This window comes from Micrasema longulum, unplaced genomic scaffold (assembly GCF_059751315.1).
Source record: "Micrasema longulum isolate JH-2025_06_02 unplaced genomic scaffold, ASM5975131v1 h1tg000866l, whole genome shotgun sequence".
In the NCBI taxonomy this organism is placed as follows: domain Eukaryota; kingdom Metazoa; phylum Arthropoda; class Insecta; order Trichoptera; family Brachycentridae; genus Micrasema; species Micrasema longulum.
Window position 1 is genome coordinate 151,233 of NW_028278058.1, and position 20,069 is coordinate 171,301.

General features: G+C 29.4%; 1 protein-coding gene across 5 annotated transcripts in view; it reads left to right on the forward strand.

The window, feature by feature from the left end:
• The window catches only part of KaiR1D (Kainate-type ionotropic glutamate receptor subunit 1D), a 174,833-nt gene that overhangs the window by 142,021 nt on the left and 12,743 nt on the right, over nucleotides 1–20,069 (forward strand). For 3 of the 5 annotated variants that reach the window (XM_088231274.1, XM_088231271.1, XM_088231269.1), the window contains exons 9-10: nucleotides 14,934–15,113; nucleotides 17,976–18,116. In XM_088231274.1, the coding sequence (XP_088087400.1) occupies nucleotides 14,934–15,113; nucleotides 17,976–18,116 (321 nt within the window). The remainder of the gene's footprint in view (nucleotides 1–14,933; nucleotides 15,114–17,975; nucleotides 18,117–20,069) is intronic. The other 2 variants (XM_088231273.1, XM_088231270.1) reach the window with 1 other exon arrangement.

Here is a 20,069-nt window from a genome sequence, read left to right on the forward strand (position 1 = left end):
GCATATTCCAGTGATCGGAGATAACCCAAGAAGATTTTAATATGAAATTACATCTCAGAACGCTTTATGTATCTTGGACAGCCTGATAAAGATTGGTTAGTTGGAAAAAATGCCATTCGGCAATAAGCCCGCCAATGTACAAATAACATTATGTACAAAAAAATAAATTAAATAAAATTTAAAAAAAACAAACTCCGAAGTCTTAAGTCGAGCTAGAATGAACAGAATTTTTTTAACCACCATAAAAAAAATGTATCTAGGGCATATGCGTTGATAAAAGTACCGATTGCTTCATTTGGTTTTAAACGGCAAGATTGAGGGTTACCGAGGGGCTGGAAGAAAGAAGATGCCTGGGTTGCTTAATATACGACACTGGACTGGCTTCAGGACTGTGGAGCAGATTTTCCGGGCAGCTCAGGACAGAGAGGCCTTCGCCAGGGTGATTGCCAGCGTTAATGATACCTGATGGCACTAAGAGAAGACACGCCTAGAGCCTGACATTCTTGAAAACCATGACGCTTTGAGCATCACGATAAACAGGACAATTTGAAGCACAAACTGGTTACCGATTAAAATTTATTTTATACAATTTTCAACAGCTTGTATCTGCTTTACAGCTGAATCAAATTTTGAAATCCCCCTTTGCAGTATAAAAAAATGTTTGAACATAAACAGGACTAAAATAAAAATCCTTTGAATATCAACCGAATTCCATTCAGAGCAATAGTTTAACTATGTCCTTTGTGGAACCAGTCACTACTTTTTTATGGAAATATCCCTTTATAATGCGAGGTCCTTTCATAAAATATGCGTCCATACCTTTTTATTTCAATGCTATGAAATTTAAACAGACCTCTCTATTGAATAGACTGCTGCACAAAACTTGTGTCTGTTTCAAAAAGTTTTAAAAATATTTTGCAATGCTAAAAAGCCTGTAATAGGAACATTTTTACTGACGTAGATACCTTTAACAACAGCGATAGACAAAAGTTTTTAGATTGGTGTATGAAAGTCTAGGCATTAACAGGGTTTCCAATATGTCTTTGTCTCATACACCGTGCAACATTTGCAGCCTATGGTTAAACGTTCACATTTTTTAAATTCTTCAATCTGTTGTCTTTTAAATTATTAAATTAAATAAACATTTAGCACCTCTGTTAGAAAAGTATCTCAACTCAAAAAAAAAAATTAAATAAAAGATATTCAGTTAAATGAAATTCTGATGTTAATTTTAAGCAAATATAACAAAAATGCGGTTATACTGTATTTTTATAATCTTTTATATTTTTTTGTTTAAATTGATATTTTTTAATATTTTTAAAGCATTAAATTATCTTTGGACGACAAAAAACTTTTCGGATTATATATTTTTTAAACCACCAATATTCATTTAGATCGAAATATTGCAAAAAAAAATACAACGCAGAATGCAATAGTTTTTTACTCAACTTCAATAAGACTTTTTATCAACAAGATGCATAAAAATGACATATTTCAAAGGTGATAATTTTTTATTTGATTTTTGCATATTTATGTACATTTTTTTTTTGGTTTATTATTACATATTTCACTTTATTAATTAAAACGAAAGAATCCCACTTAGACATGGTCTGTGCGTGAGTATTCTAAATCTAGAACATATTATGAAATCTAAGGTGTGTAAGTGAAATAAAGATATTTAAATTAAAACAGTACCTATGTAACATTCACGTTTTTTAATTTTTTCAATGAAAAACAAACTTTTAGACAAATAAATAATAAAATGAAATTAGATAATTAAATTCAGAAAAATTTCAAAAGCATAAAAACAGTTTATCAAGATAAGAATTAAGTTTTAATTAGTGAGTTAGAAAAAAGCACATGGCAAAATATAACTGTATTTAACTACCCCCGGTAATAGTTTCGTTAAAAAAAAACTTTTATAATAAAAAATGTCACACTTTTCTTGAACGATGTGATGTCCATAACATACAACAAACAAACAAATCTGTTGCGACACATCTCTCGATCACAGCCACAACCAAACACCATGGAGCATTAGAGTGACTTCGGTCATATTTGGGCGGCCTCCGTGGTGTAGTGGTCAAGACGCTTGACTCACGACGGAAGGTTCCGGGTTCGATTCCCGGTGAGAACACAAAAATTAAAATGTGATTTTTCTCAAGCCTGGGTGCTCTGTGATGTAATTCACTACTATAATTAGGCCTCCTGGCCTGTTGTGGTGCAAAAAAAAATGTAAAAAAATATAAAGGTGGGTAGACCAAATAGAGAAGATACGACTTTTTTTGAAATTAAAGCATTAATTTCAGAATCTACCCACACATTGAACTGAAAAGCCATTTTTTTAGTTGTTATATTTTTCTAGTGATGCCGCGATTGAGCGATTGTTCGCTGCACGCGTCCGTTTATAAAAACTTTTTTTTGTCTAGATGTAAAAAGATGCAAAAAGACCTCTCAAATGGATCCGAGTAAAATGAGGAGTTTTTTATGTAATTTTACTATCTCATGAATAGAACCTGAAAGTCAGTCCAACGCTTCAGGTGCAAGTGCGGAGGTGCTATTCTGAATTTTTTCACAAAAACACAGTTTTAACACTAACACAAAAGTCAATAAATGAAAGGGTTGATAAAATGTGACTAAAAAAGCTGAACATATGCATAATGGTAAATGTTCATTATCTTCATTTCTTTTTTGAACCTAAAGGTGCATAGGGCACTGGATTGGTACACCAACCGCAGCGTACCTTGGTCATTTTTGTAACATGAAGGTACTTGTAAGATGATCAGTCTTAAGCTTCAGGTACCAGTCCAGAAACTTTGAAATTTCGTAGTGTGAAAACACCGTTTTAAATAAATATTTCATATCAACTAACAAAAATATTTCATAGCACAGAGACATGTAAATTTTATAGGCCCAAAAATTTTTAATTCTTTTTTTACTGATAATATTTAATTGATTCTAAACTTTCCAAATTTTCCTTCTTTTAAAAAACATGCACTATCTTGGATTCAAACTAAAGATATGAACTCTTTTTTTCCATGATATGTTTTGTTGGAATATTTTTGTGTTTTTGTAAAATATTTTTTATTTCCTTTTTTAATTACAAAAAAAATACCAATTAATCTTTTACAGAATATTTTATTTTTTCTTCCTTATGTTACACAAAAATATTATAACTGTTCATTATTTATTATAGGAGCAAACATTCATTAACATTTTCTCGTAAACCCACGAAAGGGTCATGCCTTTGTGGGCATTTTTCGTTTACTATTTTTACTGTCAATATGTATTTCATTGCTTTGTAATTATGCTTTATTTTTTTAATACTCTGTTTTATCACTTACGTTTATTGTAAAAAAACAAAAAATGTAAATTAAAAATAAAAATATAAAGAAAACTACCGAATTGTGGTCCCGTAGTAGTATTGTGGACTCACGGAACAAAGGTCTCAGGTCCAAATCTCACTCAACTTTACTTGATTTCCATTTTTCCAGCACAAGTTGTTTACGACTTTTAGGAAATGGTACTTGGTAGTATTACTCTTTAAAAAAAAAACACCATGTCGGGAATCGATGTCGGGGACCCGAGACCTCTTGCACGGTAGGCAAATGCGCTGACCATTACACCACGAGGCCGACAGATTGTAATACGTAACTGTCACTAATGTAGCAATTTGACAGACGAGGAATTTCCACTCCATTTAGTTCAAGACACAGTCGCTAGATGGCATTTGTCACCAAGTGCTTTGGCATCGGTACGTCACAGGGAGCAATTAAGTTGATTAAATGCACGCCAAGTACTACACTCTAGGCACTCGATGGCACTGATGTAATAAGGGATGATTTACCCTGAGTACAGACTACCTAAGCGACGCAGTGATTAATTACCCCACTAATTAATCAAAGCGTCTTAATTTATTATAAATCCCAGTCATAAGAATGTAAAAAAATCAGTAAATATATTTATTTTCAGAAAACAATACTGTTAGGGGTATTTTCAATTTTTTTTTACAAAAGCATCCTCAAAAGAAAAATATTACTTGTGAAAAATTACATTTCATGACATTCCTGGCCTCGGAATAGCGTAGAACCAAGATGCTTTCTCTGTGGTGATCGCCAACGTCGTGTCGGGGGAACCTGATAAGGCACCGCAAGAAGAAGTCATTTACAGGGCTGATGACTGATGTCATAAGCTGGTTAAAGTGACCACTTTACACGCTGTGGAACATTTACCATACTGACTTTATTTGAACATCTACATTCCTTTGACTCTTTCACCTGTTGACGTTTGTGAAGTTAAAGAGCTAAAACGTTTACTGTTGCGGGTGAGATTCATCTGATTACACTCATAGTTGATGAATATACTTGGTCTAAGAAGAAGTATAAAAATTAAAAAATATTTTCAGGCATTGACTAGTTTGTGAAATAATTCAATCAGATGAATCTCATCCGCAGCAATAAAGGTTTCAGCTCTTTACCTTCACAAACGCCAACATATGAAAAAGAGTAGAAGGAATATAGATATTCAAATATATGCAGAATTGTGCATGTTACACCGTGTGCAAAGTGGCCACTTAAACCACCCAATCACAGGTCATGAGCCCTGTGGGTGCCTTGACTTTTATATATTTTATATATTTCTGTAAAATGTTCTTCATATCTGTTGTCAAATGTTACATTATATGAATGAAACAATTAAAAAAAGTCTTAGTTTTGGAGTTAAATGTAACGTGAGTTACCGTAGATAATTTATTTTTATTTACATTATAATTGTATGAGCCATTAATATTTTATTTTATTTATTTTCTCTTGTTTGAAAGTAGAAAGGATGGAAGGCTTATCTAGGGTTTGCATTGTATTTACTTTTACACATATAGAAAACTATAATTATTGGCCTTATTTTGGATCATTTGTAAAATTGTTTTTTTTTTGTTACAATAGCTTTTGCTTTCTTTTAATAAATAAAATAAAATAAATGTCTATTTCACACATTTTTTTTCCATGGTCAGTTTTATATAAATTAGGAACATGAAAATACAGTAAATTTAAATATGGGTATGATTTGCATATTTAACATATATATTATTACGTACTATCATTTCAATTACGAGAATTGTGAATGTTCCTCAATTTGAAAATGGCTACTTAAATCAGTCAATGACAGGTCATAAGCCCTGTAAATACCTAAACTTTTATATTACCTTCTATAACTTATTATTCATCTCTTTTGTAATACATTTAATACTTGTTTTTTAAAGAATAAATTCTTTCTAACTAGATCTTATTAGTTTTACTTTATGTACACAAGCATTCGGCAAACTAACAAAAATGAATAAAGTACATCCCTCATCATCATTCCTTTTCTGCACCTAATGGTGCATAGGGCACTGCACTGGTACACCAATCGCAGCGTATTTTGATCATTTTTTGTCACATAAAGGTAAGATGATTAGTCTTACGCTTCAGGTACCAGTCCAGGGACTATGAAATATTTTAGTTTGTTTTCACCCTTTTTAAATAAATATTTCATATCAACCATGTCGGGAATCGAACCCGAGACCTTTTGAATGGCAGGCTAACGCACTGACCATTACACCACGAGGCCAAATAAAATACACAAATTAGTAAAATATGCGTACGCGAAAACATGAATAAATTATTGCACGGTCACTAAACACACACATAAACAAAAACACTTCCAACGTTTTATTCTCCTGATGCCATATACAAGTAGGCACTGGGGTTGTTTGGTCCCCCCGTTCCGGTCATGTGTATTTTTTAAAATATTTTGTGAGGGAAAGGATGAACAATTTTTTTTTAAAACGAATAACAAAACAAAACATAAAAAAATATAAAAAAATTAGATAAAAAATGTTTTATAAAATACTTTCAATAAGTGAAAACGGGAAATATTAATATCTTGTATCTTATATACCAACACTAGGTTTTTACTTTTTTATCACCTTATAATGATCTAATTTGTCCGCAATCAATGGAACTAAAACTTTCAAGTATACCTTAACTGCAAACTGCAGGTAAACTGTTTCTATGGTAGCATTCAGTTTGGTCTTAATCTGTTGAGCAAACTTTATAACATTATCATCAAATACTCCCGTCTCTATGCCAGTACGTTGGAAGCTTACAGTCCCCGTGGAAGTTCGTGACTTTAGTGGAAAGTCGTTCAATTTAAACCCAGTTTGGTGTGATAATCAATAGATTCATTGACTTTAAATCAATTTTACTCTACTATATTTAACGTTTATCAAGATTAAGGCTGAAGTTGTTCTTTCAAAATCGCGCTATTAAAAAGTAAAATAAATAAAGGTAAAAAATATAAAAATAAGTGTAAAGAATACAGTCGGCCTCGTGGTGTAGTTGTCAGCGAGTTTGCCTACCACGGTCTAGGGTTTGATTTGCAACATGGTTGACACAAAATATTTCTTTAAAGGGGTGTTTTAATACTGAAGTATTTCATAGTCCCCCGGACTGGCACCTGAAGCGTAAGACTGATCATCTTACCTTCTTTTAACAAAAAACTATCAGGGTGCGCTAAAATTGGTGTTCTAATGCAGTGCCCTTTGCAGCATTAGCTGCGGAAAGAGAATGAAGAATGAAGTAAATAATATTTTTTCAAAAGATTTTCTGATAAAAATAAACGTTACTTAAATATAATTACTTTTTGACGGGCAGATTTTGCCTTTCAAAATTTATAGTAAACTTTGATACATTTATACTCATATAAAAATATTTTAATAAAATGTATAAAATAAAGAAAAAACTGTAATTTTTCAAAAGATTAACAAGCATTTTAAATAACACATTCAATAAATTAATTGAAGAATAATTTTATTTATCTTTATATAGAAACCAACATAGCTGTCTTCAATAATCGTTATAAATAAAAGTTTTTATTTTCATTTATTAATTTAATTGTGATTTTATTTATTTGGGAACGTATTAGATAGAAACACTTTTATATGGATAGGTAGGTACAAGAAGCGAATGAAAATTTTATTTACTGGTAAGCTATAAAAAAATATCATATATTTGTATCTTCACAGGAGGTACATAATATAATGTTAGTAATATATGCTATAAATTGATATTTTCAGGTGGTTCTGTGTGATACAACAACTCTCATCCATGAAATCAACTCAAACGATGTAACTTCGCTAAATATTATATTAGTACATTAGATTACAATATTTTAATACATAATTCATTAAAAAATAAATTAAAAAATAACACTATGAATTCAGTCGGTATTAGGTATTCAGTTAAAACGTCAACTGGCCGAATCGTTATAGTAATTAATCCTACTAAAAATGGCCGCGTGGAGCGCTATATGTCCTGCAATATGACGCTTGAAAGTAATTAGGGTCTTATGTCAAAAGTACCATCTCAAAGAAAAATAGTCCTTAAGAAACAATGTTTGAAATACTGTTTTCCAAATCGAGAATCTTAAAATAGTTTATGTAATAGGCAAGTTTAATATTGATGAAAAAACCCGCACTCAAGTTAATACATTTAAAATAACGTATACTTATTTGTATGATAAAATAAGCTGGAATAATAGGCTAGTTTCTTAGCTCACCGCAGGCGCTAGGCACGCATAATTAACATTTTTATTTATATTAAGATAAAAATACAAACAGTGGAATTGATTCAACATTTATGTAAATTATTTGTTTGTTTTTTTGCAAATAAAGTTACAATAAAACATTATTATGGTTAGTCAAATATAGTTTTCCATTCTTTATTTCAATTCTTCATTTTTAATATTATTTCCATTTGTAAATACTCACTACAAACTACAAACTTTAAAATATCTTTTTTTCACTTAAATTTTAATTTTTAAACAACTGTCATTAATGTTTTTCTTATTCCTTCTTTTTTTTATACTTTCATAATTAACCTTACATATAATTGCTTTATAATATGGAAACTTCACTGGTCCATTAGAATTAAGTCTAATTGTGTAAAATATTAAACTTTGTAACTGTACTGTATGTTTCCTGAATAAAAGAAAATAAATAAATAAAATAAATAATGGTTAGCTGCGCATAATTGCTTCTATACACGGTTCGCCCCTGAAAGGTACTCGTAATAAGCAGAGCTAACACATTTTGTTCGTGTTATCTTCAGAACAACTCTTGGTGAACAAACATCCTCGTGAATAAAACAGTCAGAGACTATATTCTAGAGTGTACATAATTGTCTTACTTGATACAGTATGCTTAAAAAGTAAGACTGGGGCTAAAATTATTTCTGAATGACTTTCCGTTTTCACCTCCTACCGAAAATACAAAGAAACTTGGAGATTACCTTCGCAACTAGAACGTAAAAAGCTTTGTAAACAAAGTGTTCATTTCATTCAACTACGGGGCTTTAATTTCTCCTTTTCTGTTGTATCGGGTATCCTTTTAACTGTCCTAATGTAGAATTTCGTAACAAAAACATGAAATTTACAGGACACACCTAGACTTACAATCTCAAGCTTTACATTTTATTTCAAATTAAAAAAAAAACAATGCGTCATCAAAGTAATTAAGCTTTTTTTCATGCATGATATTTCCTGTTCGAATTATTCATTTATTCATTCATTTCAAATCAACTTACATTTTTTTATATTTGAAGCACTAACTTTATGGTTATCCATTATAATAAAATAAATAGAACTTAATTGTTTTAAAACAACAAATAAGCGTCTTTCTCGGGGTTTACTTAACGAATGAATTCGATCGAATTGTATTTTTTCAGTATGTTGCCGATGAAACACATAACTGAGCAGCATACTAATAAAATAAAATACAAAATAATTTATGGTTGAGTTAACCTTAAAAAGAAGCTTTTTTAGCTTTGAAACCGGTGGGTGAAAAAATATTAGAACAAAACTGTTTTTTGGTTGGCTGGAAGATATTGCTTTTAGCAATAAGTGCGCCAAAGTACTTGTTCGTTGTACTTTAAGTTTTAAATAAACAAATAAATAAAATTTGAAAATTAAAATTCGAAATTAGTTCTACACATAAATTTTTATATTTATAGCGCTAACTTTGTGCTTATTCATAATAATAATAAAAATATACAACAACTTTGTTTTTAACCTACTATTATTTTTCTTACCCATCGGCATCGGTTTTAAAACTACACAAACTTCTTTATCAAGGTAAAATAAACTAATAAATTATTGTTATCAAAAACATTTTTCACTTTGTGGTATGACATTTTACACCTCTCGTTTATAAATTTGAATAAACCACTTTATTTTTTTAAATTACACTTCAACCGGTTTCGAGGTTACTACCTCATCGTCATGAATTTAACTAACTTATAATTACACGCGTTGCTATTTATATAATAAAATATTATATGAAAGAGACAGAAAATTGAAAGAAAGAGAGAGAGAGAAGATAAAATAAATCATAACGGGAATAGTTTTAAAAGAGGACTCGAAGTTAAATTTAATTGATTATTTATAATATGAAGTTTTTGATTAATGGCTTTACTAATTTCTAATCGTTCTAAATTATCTAAACGAAAACCATTTTTATTGACATGCAAAATTTCTACGCCCGTTTCTTGATTAAATTCATTGTTTTCGGATATAAGATGATTTGCGAATTCTGAAAAATTAATATTACTCAGACATCTTATATGTTCTTTGATTCTTACTTTAAATTTACGTGAAGTTTTTCCAATATAGAAATTAGGGCAATTTAATAATTTGATTAATTAAATCATTCGGGAATTCGTAAATTAAATTGTTTAAATTGCCCAAATTTCTATATTGGAAAAACTTCACGTAAATTTAAAGTAAGAATCAAAGAACATATAAGATATCGGAGTATTAATAATTTTTCAGAATTTGCAAATCATCTTATATCCGAAAACCATGAACTTAATCAAGAAACGGGTGGAGAAATTTTGCGTGTCAATAAGAATGGATTTCGTTTAGATAATTTAGAACGATTAGAATTTAGTACAGCCATTAATCAAAAACTTCAAATAATAAATAATCAATTAAATTCAACTTCAAGTCCTCTTTTAAAACTATTCCCATTATGATTTATTTTATTTTCTTTCTCTCTCTTTCTTTCAATTTCCTGTCTCTTTCATACAATATTTTATTATATAAATAGCAACGCGTGTAATTATAAGTTAGTTAAATTCATGAGGTAGTAACCTCGAAACCGGTCGAAGTGTAATTTAAAAAAATAAAGTGGTTTATACAAATTTGTAAACAAATAAGTGTAAACTAATAAAGCTTATCCTAATTTATTTTAACCGTCTTAACTAAATTTTAAATCTAAACATTTGGAGCTAATAAGTCAAGTCTCGTCATGTTTTTTTTATAAAAACAGGTGTGGGGTGGGATGAATACTATCTTTAAAACTAGACAGGAGTGGAGTACTTAAAATATTGTTTATTTGGTTATTCATTTTTTTTTTAAATTATGAATCTCTTTTTTTTCAAACACCGTACAAACTAAAAAGGATAAGATTCTTTAGTTAACTATAACTTGATAAAGAAGATTGTGTTGCTTTAAAATCGTTTGTTTTGATATTTTAAGTTATTTTAGTAAAAGTATTGTTTATAAAAACTTGGAGTATCCATTTCATGCATTACGGACGAAATTCAGAATTAAAAATAATAAAATGACTTGCTTTGCCTTTAAACAAACATGCCACCATTACGTCCGTCACCTTTAAAACGGAATCTAATCTCCTTTTACACATTTAACCGTACGTGGAACGGTCGGTTTAATATTAAAAACGCAAAATCACGTATCTTTCTCTGCAGTACAATGGTAAAACCCCGTATTTGTTAAAGTTATGTTCAACACAAGCTATGCACGTGTTCTTGTGGCTTTCAGTGGTACATTACATAAACGTTGATGTTTCTCAATAATGTTAAAGTTTTACAGTTAGCGGTTCCCGCGTTACAGCGGTGTGCCCATACCTGTTATGTCATTGAAACACAAACTTTGCTAATTAGGCTGTGGAATTAGAGCGCAGAAAAAATAATTAATTTACGAATGTAAAAACCATAATTACGTCTAAACGAAACGCTTTTTATAATATTTTTTTATTTGTGTCGGTTATTATCAAAATTGGTTAAATCCTGACAGAAAAATTGTTCAGAAACAACGTTTTTCTGTAACGGATTATCATAAATTTGATTAATTTATTAAAAAGACAAAATATCGATGTAACATACGATTTTAATGTATTTTATATAAATGAAATAATAATAGATTAAACTGTATCCAAGATTTATTTTGGATTTTACCAAGATTGGTATAATGATTCAACTAGTTTTAAAGAAATTCAAAAATAAATAAAACAAATTTTGATTAATTCGGTCATTTCTTATCTATGATTATGTCTTTGAAAAGGAAATTTAACTTAAAAATAAAAAAAAACAAAAGTAACGAGTCATCACATGCTCTTTGTCAAATGAAAACTAGCTTAACAAATGCGCCACTCTGCTTGGCCAAATCGGATATTGCTAGTTTTTATATAAAACATAGTATGAGTGTTGCTAATTTGACATGAAATTAAAAACTTGAATTACTTAAGTAAAACGTTGGATCTTTCCACTTTAGATATAAACTACCTGAATAATCCTAATATTTTCAAAACATAACTGAAAATGGATTTAACCGATTTAAATATCCACCAACACATTTATAAATAATATAACACAAAGTATTTTACAAGTTTAATACGTTGCATTACATTCCCAAGAGTTACAACAACTCAATTCAGGACAAAAATAATATTAAAATTTAGAAAATAACACATATTGAGAACAACAAAGAAACAAAGCAAGATTAGCACCTTTATAACTAAATATAGCACAACAATAAATACGCCTAAAACCTTTTCTTACACATACAGAATAGATATATTTTAAAAAAGCGCTTTTAAGAATAAAAAAAGGAGTGAATCTACTAAGGGAGATAAGGTCATTAACATCACACGCCATGCAAATGATGCTGCCATAGTGATGATAAGAACATATCCATCTCAGTTAGTAAACATCTGGATGCCTAAGAAATGTCGGATAGTGCAATGAACACATAATTATTGGAAACATAATTCGGATATGCAAAACGTGTGTCAAACCAAATCAAAGTGTATACAACAGAGGCGAGGATAAATAGAGAGAAAATAAAAAATACGAGAAACCAAGTTGTAAAACTTAAGAGAAAAACTAAATAGAAAAACCAAAAAACTGATTTTTATTAAACAATACGAATAATAACAACAATAAAAAATAATTTTTTAAAAACCAAAATTAAATTAAGAACGCATGAACATTGCAATATTGTGCAAATTGAGATGCTGTAATTTTTTTTTTCATTTATTAAAAAAATGGTAACAAAATAAGTGAAAAATACCAAATGTTTTTTTGATACATAATCAATAATAACGTTTCTACCTCTATAATATGTAGATTAAAAACTCGTCTTTTTATTTATTTGTAAATCATATTTAGTTGTATTACATTTTATTAGTATTTGGAGGTCAAACGTTTTAAGATTTTTGTACATGAGCGGGTTTTTTCCCTTATTTAAATGTAATATTTGTAATTGTAATTGAAGAAATTTGTCAATCAGAGGCTTCTTGGGCTCACCATATGGATAATGCAAAAAGTCATGTTTTTGTATTATTTCTTCCAGTATTTTCAAGTTTTAGTTTCAATTTGTTAATCCGAGCCTTTTGCTTACCCAGTGATTTGCCTCCCGTAGCCCTTCTAAAAAAAAATATGATGAAATAAAGGTTCAAGTCACAACATTCAAAACTTGAATTTAAAACTCCGAAAGATGCGTTGACCTTCTTTACTCTTTGCCCACGCAACTGTGGATTTTTAATAATATTTACCTTTTGGTTTTATTTCGGCAACGCGGCGAGAGATAAATAATATGAAGTATTGTTACTATAAAAACTTGTAAATTTTAGATCAATGTAAATGTTCCATATCAAACAGAACTTAATATTCTGTTTATATTGTATTTTAAAACATTACGTACCTAGCTGTTTTAAACATTCAAACTGCATTTCTTTGATATGTTTGTGTTTTATTTGTTCATATATATTTATTATTTTTTTTAAATATCAAGCTTCTACAGCTTACTTTTTTTTAAACCAATTTACTTCTAAACACATTTCTATATTTTATTTCTTAAAATTTGTTTTTTTTTTTAATTTATGTTGTTTATACACTTATCGTTTTATTTTTATAACAACTAAACTTCTTTACACTGTTCCCATCTTTTATTTCTTTATATTGTATTTTTAACAATTTATGTTGTTTATATACTCATCTTCTTTTTTTATACCAACTTTACTTCTAAACACTGTTCTATCTTTTATTGCTTTAAATTGTATTTTTGAAGTTTTATATTGTTAAAAAACTCAGGTTTTAAATATATTTTTTGTATTAAAGAGCCTTATGGGCGTAAAAAAATAATTTAAAAAAATATTTGTCAAGAAAATATTTTTCAATTATTTTTAATTATATTTCGTAAAATAGGTGGATAATCTTAAATTAAATAATGTTTTTATCAATATCATTTCCTTTCCGCACATATTGGTGCATAGCGCACTGAATTGGTTCACCAATTGCAGCAAATTTTTATATTTACACAGTCTACTATATACCATTGAGTCTTTCTACTTTTTTTTATAATAATTTTCTATGTATAAATATGTCCTTAATAAAGCCCATTAGGCGCATATATAAATGAATACATTTTTTTTCTTACATAAAGGTAAGATGGTTATTGGTTGGCTAGAAGAAATAACCATTTGGCAATAAGCCCGCCAATGTACAAATAACATTATGTACAAAAACAAAAATAAATAAATAAGATGAGTCTACGTTTTATGTCTTATGGGACTTTAGGGACTATAAAACAATTCAGAGAAAAACATTGCTTTAAATAAATATTTCATGTTAATTGTGTCAGGGATTGCACCTTTTTCATGGTATAGAAACGTAATAATCATTACACTACGATGTGGACATTCTTACTTTGTTGAAGTAATTAAGTTGTATTATTAATATTTAAAGCGTTTATTTTGTGGTCAAACATTTAACTAAATGTTATTAAATATTTGTCTACCACTAACCGACTTTTCTATGTCTACCGGTTTCGTCAGGATACCAATTAAACCAATATGCAAACCAACATGCAAAACCCACTATACACCTTCACCATAGTTGTTGCACAAAAATATAAAACCAACACGACATGCATTTTAATAAGCACATGCACTGATTAGGAAAAACATGCACTGATTAAATTATGAAAATAAAATCTGAAAGAACATCTGTTTTAACAAGATATGAACAACATCTAGAAATTGTGTAAATCTGAAAATTGCTTATATGAGATAGAATGGTAAATGTGAATTTAAGTGATTTCTTTAACCAAGTCTTTATTATAATATTAAAAACATTTATTTACTAGAGACGGGCATTTTGGTTTTTTAAAATGAGTATCAGTTACAGTCTCTGTTTCACAAATTAATCCGTTTAATGAAGCTGTTTTCAAATAACAATTTTGAGTTGCTTGGGCGAAAAATCTAGTTTAAGCAACTGCTGGAACAGTTTAAAAAAATAAAGCAGTTAAATGTTTCGTGCCACGCCCGTACTCTGACTAGTTTTTAAACCGTTATTTTAAAAAAAATAGTTCTTGACTTAGATTTTGACTAGTTTTTCACTACAGTGAAAGTTTACAAACGTCTTCAGCTATTTCTAGAGATTCGTAGACCTGTTTTAATATATTATTTTTTCGTGAAACGGTAACTGTTTTGAAAAAATAACAGCTTTCAAATAATTGTTTTTTTTAACGCCTCAAGTGTCAACTGTTAGAATAAATCTATTACATTACACTACAATGATATTTTTTCCTTTTTCTTTCAGCGAACAAATGGTGGACTTCACTATGCCTTTCATGAACCTGGGTATATCCGTTCTGTACAGGAAGCCAATAAAGCAACCCCCAAACCTCTTCTCCTTCCTCTCGCCCTTGTCACTGGACGTATGGATTTACATGGCTACTGCATACCTTGGGGTTTCTGTACTCCTGTTCATTCTTGCCAGGTAATAATAAAATGAAATATATTTAAAGGATGAAAAAAAGGGATACCTCATTTAATCGTTGACTATCATCGAAATCCACTTTGAATTTACTATATTTTCAAGATATAATTTTAGAAAAAGATGTTTATCGTAAATATAATATTGTTGATTTTTGCCTCAAGTTGATATAGTTTATCAACATTACTACGTAAGACTAAAGAATTGTGTAAAATGTCAATATTATTATAAGGCTGTAGTTTGATTAAAATTAAAGCAACAATACGGTTTTTGTGTTTAAATGCAGTCTTTTCAAAGCATGTAAATAAATGGTAAATTTATTAAATATAATATAAAAAAAATCATTTTATGTAATATTTCTGAGGAAAAATTAACTTAAAAGTTTAATAAACTTTTTGAGTAGTGGATTAGCCACTAAGCACGCCTCTTAATTTTGTTTTATTACTTTTATGAGAGCAAAAATATAAATGTGCTTATGTGTGCCCTACTTTCAAATTTCGAAATAAATAATAAATGTACCACAAATACCTAAATAATAAATCATTACCAGTAAAACTAAAAATCAACTTACATACTTCTACATCGGACAACGATTTCTCTAACTTGCCCGACCAATACAGATTTAAAATGCAGCGCAGCCATAACCTTCCTTGGCCTGGCAATCTCACCACAATTCCATTAATCTGAGATAAGGTTATATATTTTTAGACCTCTTTCATATTTCTGCCTTTCAGCCAAAAGAGTATTACCTCCTTTTTGAAGCATGAGATCCTTTTTGGAGTATCTAGTATTACGACGATGGAAAATTGTTGCGTATTTTTTCCTGTTGAGATGCGTGATCGCTTCTGACTTTAATATATACTGTTGACGGATATGTAGTACTTGAAATTTTTTGAAAAGTGAATCACTTGGATGCCAGGTATAGATTTTTATATACGAGTATAACTCTTATCACTAATTTTTGGGCTTCAGCTGCTGAAGCAATAATCTTTTTGTAGCTTCTGCCAATCAGACCATACGTCAGCATTGAATTAAACAACCCATCGCACAGATGTTTAGTTCTTTTATCCTTAATATACGTTTTAAATGTCTGAAAAAAAAAATAATTTGTTTTATTTTTTAGTAAATTTCTTCATTTCGTAGGTTCCATCTCATGAACTTACCTATTTTCAAACCGAAATATTTTACGCTAGCGACTGAACTTAGTTACGTTGGTACCTATATAAAAACAGATTATTTTGTTTACATTTATTCTTCAGGTTTCATGGATTTAACAAAAAAGTTATTAAAAAGAAAAAACATAATTTTTGGTTTTCAAAAATAAATTAAAGCATTTTAAATAACACAAGTTTTGTGAAATGTTATGAGTATGAGAGTGGACTAACCTTCATTAAAATAAATTAATTTGCACTATTTTTAAACACCATAAATATAACTGATTTTTTTCTGACCTTTTTTGGTGGTACTGCATTTTAATTATCATAATAAAAATACGTTTATGGTTTTATTCCACTTTTATTTATATTTTTTATCAGTGACCGGGATTTGTCGTGACCAACATCGTCAGAGTGCTGGGAGATTAAACACATTTTTTGTTTTATACAAGTGCAAGCAGCGGTTGTAAATCATGATTTTATATAATTATAGGTATAAAAAAGTACCTAGAAATTAAAATAACTTAATTTTAAATTAATAACAATTGTATGAATTTAAGTTTTGTTTGGGTGTATATAATGAAAACAGATGTAAATTGTATAATTTTATGAAATTTTATAGTAAAAATGTATTTGAATCATATAATGTGTTTAACTTTTATTCAAAAAAGCGGTCACGACGTAATCCAGTCAGTGGTAAAAATGATAATTAAAAGTTAAATATAACTTAACACGTATTTTAAATATTATAATTAAAATTTAATAATTAAAAAATCTATGAACCTTTGGTATCTCAGGGTTTTTATTGAGTGGAAATTTCGTGTCTGAAAATAATATTTCCACTGTAAAATAAAATTTTATTAACGCTTTGCCTCCATCTCACAATACATCTAGTATTTGTTTAGTTTCGCTTCAAATTCTCTTTGAAATTAGAGAATTCAAACTGGAATTCCGTACTTCTGATCAAATAAAGCCTTACACCCTAGTTTGGCGTTATTTCAGAAACTCGTGTCTGCTACTTCAATACTTGTTATCGCATTGTGTTTCTTTTAATCAAACTCTACGTAATAATTTACGTGAGCAAAACAGAAATGAAACAAACTTTTGTTTATTGCTTTAGAATTTTCTAATATCAAAGCCATCACGCCTACTCAGAGGAACTGATATTGAAAATTGTATACAAAATACGTAACGACTTTGGGATAAATTAAAATTTTATGCCTTATGTAATAAAACGAATAAAAATCAGAAAATTTAATTATCTGGAAAGAAAAAAAACGAAAAAAACTGTTTATATATTTTATTTAAAATTAGTATCATTCTAATACAAAAGAACTATTTTTCACAGGAAAAAAATTTAAAGGGTTGAGCTGAAAACTGAATTATGTATCACTTAATAATAATAAAAATCTTTAACTTTTATAAAAAGTATCTTTCTTAAAGCTGTTCGTGCAATTTTAGCTAATAAAGTTATTTTTCCACTTCTTTTTTTTTAATTAAAAATAACCTGTTAAATGTAAAAAATGAATGTGTTTGTACGTGAATCCTTGAGGTTATGGATAAAAATGACATGTCTTTCAGCAGAATGAAAACTTAAAATATCATATAAATGCTACTATTTTTGGGTTACGCGTACTTTTTTCTCTCTGCAATAATAAACCACTTAACCATGTTTCTATTCATTATGTTTACAATGTTTTGTGTGATAAAGGTTTACCCCGTACGAGTGGCACAAACCCAATCCTTGTAACCCCTCTGAACCTGATCGTCTGGAGAACATCTTTTCTATGGTCAACTGCCTCTGGTTCGCTATAGGATCCCTCATGCAGCAGAGTTGTGACTTCCTTCCAAAGTAAGGGAAACATCCTTCGACGGTTTGAACTATGGAAATTGAGATTTCGTGAGTCTATTTACTTAAAAAACGTGAAATTCTAAATTGGAGTTGAAAAACTATTTGCCAATAATTTCAATGAACGTTTGTTAAATAAAACATGATGATGACATATGAATGAGAAATATCTTAAAAATTACTTCAATACATCTGTAAATAAAAAAAATCTGGCTTTTAATTTGAACAGTTTATTGTTTAATTTATTTTTAAAAAAAAAAACTATTTTTACATAAAATGCATACAGCATATAAAAATAATTTTGTTACCACGTTTTATATATTTTTTTTAAATGTAAATAATAAAAAATATTTATTAGTTACATACTGTACTAGAAAATGAGAACCAAGATAAATTCGCCTTTTAGTGTTCGTATACCATGCCTGAGGTCCAAGGCTCGATGCCTGAAAATGTAATTGTGAAAATATTGATAAAAAAGCCGTCATAGATCTCATGCTTTTAAACTGACACCTGAAGCGTAGGGCTAATCACCTTTCCTTCATGTAAGAGATTTTTAATATACGTTGCATTTGCTGTGGCAATGCGATGCCTTATGCACCACCGGGTGCGGGCAGGGATATAATGATGATGGTTATAAATAAAAATTACGGGCACTGTATCCTAACATAATTTCAATTCATCTTACTCGTTATTTACCTAAAAATATAAGATTGTTATTTTTACGCACAAATTGATTAGGGTTTTCTTGTCAGTAAAACTTTTAACCGAGGTATTAAGCATAAATTTATCAATTTAATTGAACATCTCAGCTTTTTGTAATGCAAAAATATGTAATCATCAAATTTGATACGTATACACTTTTAACACTAAAAACGCTAAAAAATCCCCCTGGAGCATTGTGTAACAGTAAGCCAAATACGAAATGTTAAAAAATACAGTACTAAAAAATAAAAAGTTGACAATGTACTCGTATTTCATATATTTTCAATAATTCATTAAAAAAAATATAATTTAAGCCAGTCATAACAAAAAAAAACTCGTTTTTTTATTTATAGATATTAGGGTGATGCTTAAAAATGAAAGTTAAAAAATTCAACGGTTCACCCTCCCATTTTGATCTCTCATATGTAAAATGGAGTAAACTAAAATTTTGTTGGATTTCATTAAGTTTAAGGGGTCGCTACCAGGCTTTAAATTTAATAAAAAATGATAAAATTCAATTTAATTTTCTGTGGTAATTTTTTATATTACAAAAAATTATTATCCCACTAAACACTTTCACATTTCACAGGCCATGAAGTTGTTGACCGACTTCCAGTTTTAGTTTCTGGTAAAGGGGTGGATCAGCTTCTCTGCATTCCGAAACTTGAGTCTGCTGAAGGTGAAAAAATTGCATCAGCAGTTTATGAATCCCTCCTTTCATGGGGTTTACTCAATAAAGTAATGAGTATGAGTTTTGACACAACCGCATCTAATACCGGGTCTCGAAAAGGGGCTTGTATTCTACTTGAGCAGAAAATGGATAAGGAAATGCTCTGGCTAGCATGTAGGCATCACATTATGGAAATTATGCTGGAATCAGTTGTTCAAAACGAAACTGGGCCTTTGTCTGGACCAGATAATTCATTATTCAAAAGATTTCAGAAAAACTGGCAATTAATTAATAAAAAAGAGTATGCGACGTTAGAAACTGATGAAGAAGCTATTGAAAAGCTCCAAGATGTGAAAGATGAAATAATTAATTTTGCTAAGAAACAATTGACAGAATATCAGCCCAGAGATGATTACAAGGAACTCTTGCAACTAAGCATTGTATTTTTGGGAGGAGAACTAAAAAATGGCGTGTCATTCAAAAATCCTGCAGGTCTGCACCGAGCACGTTGGATGGCAAAGTCTATCTACTCTCTGAAAATGTTCTTGTTTCGAGAACAATTCAGACTAACAAAACAAGAGGAA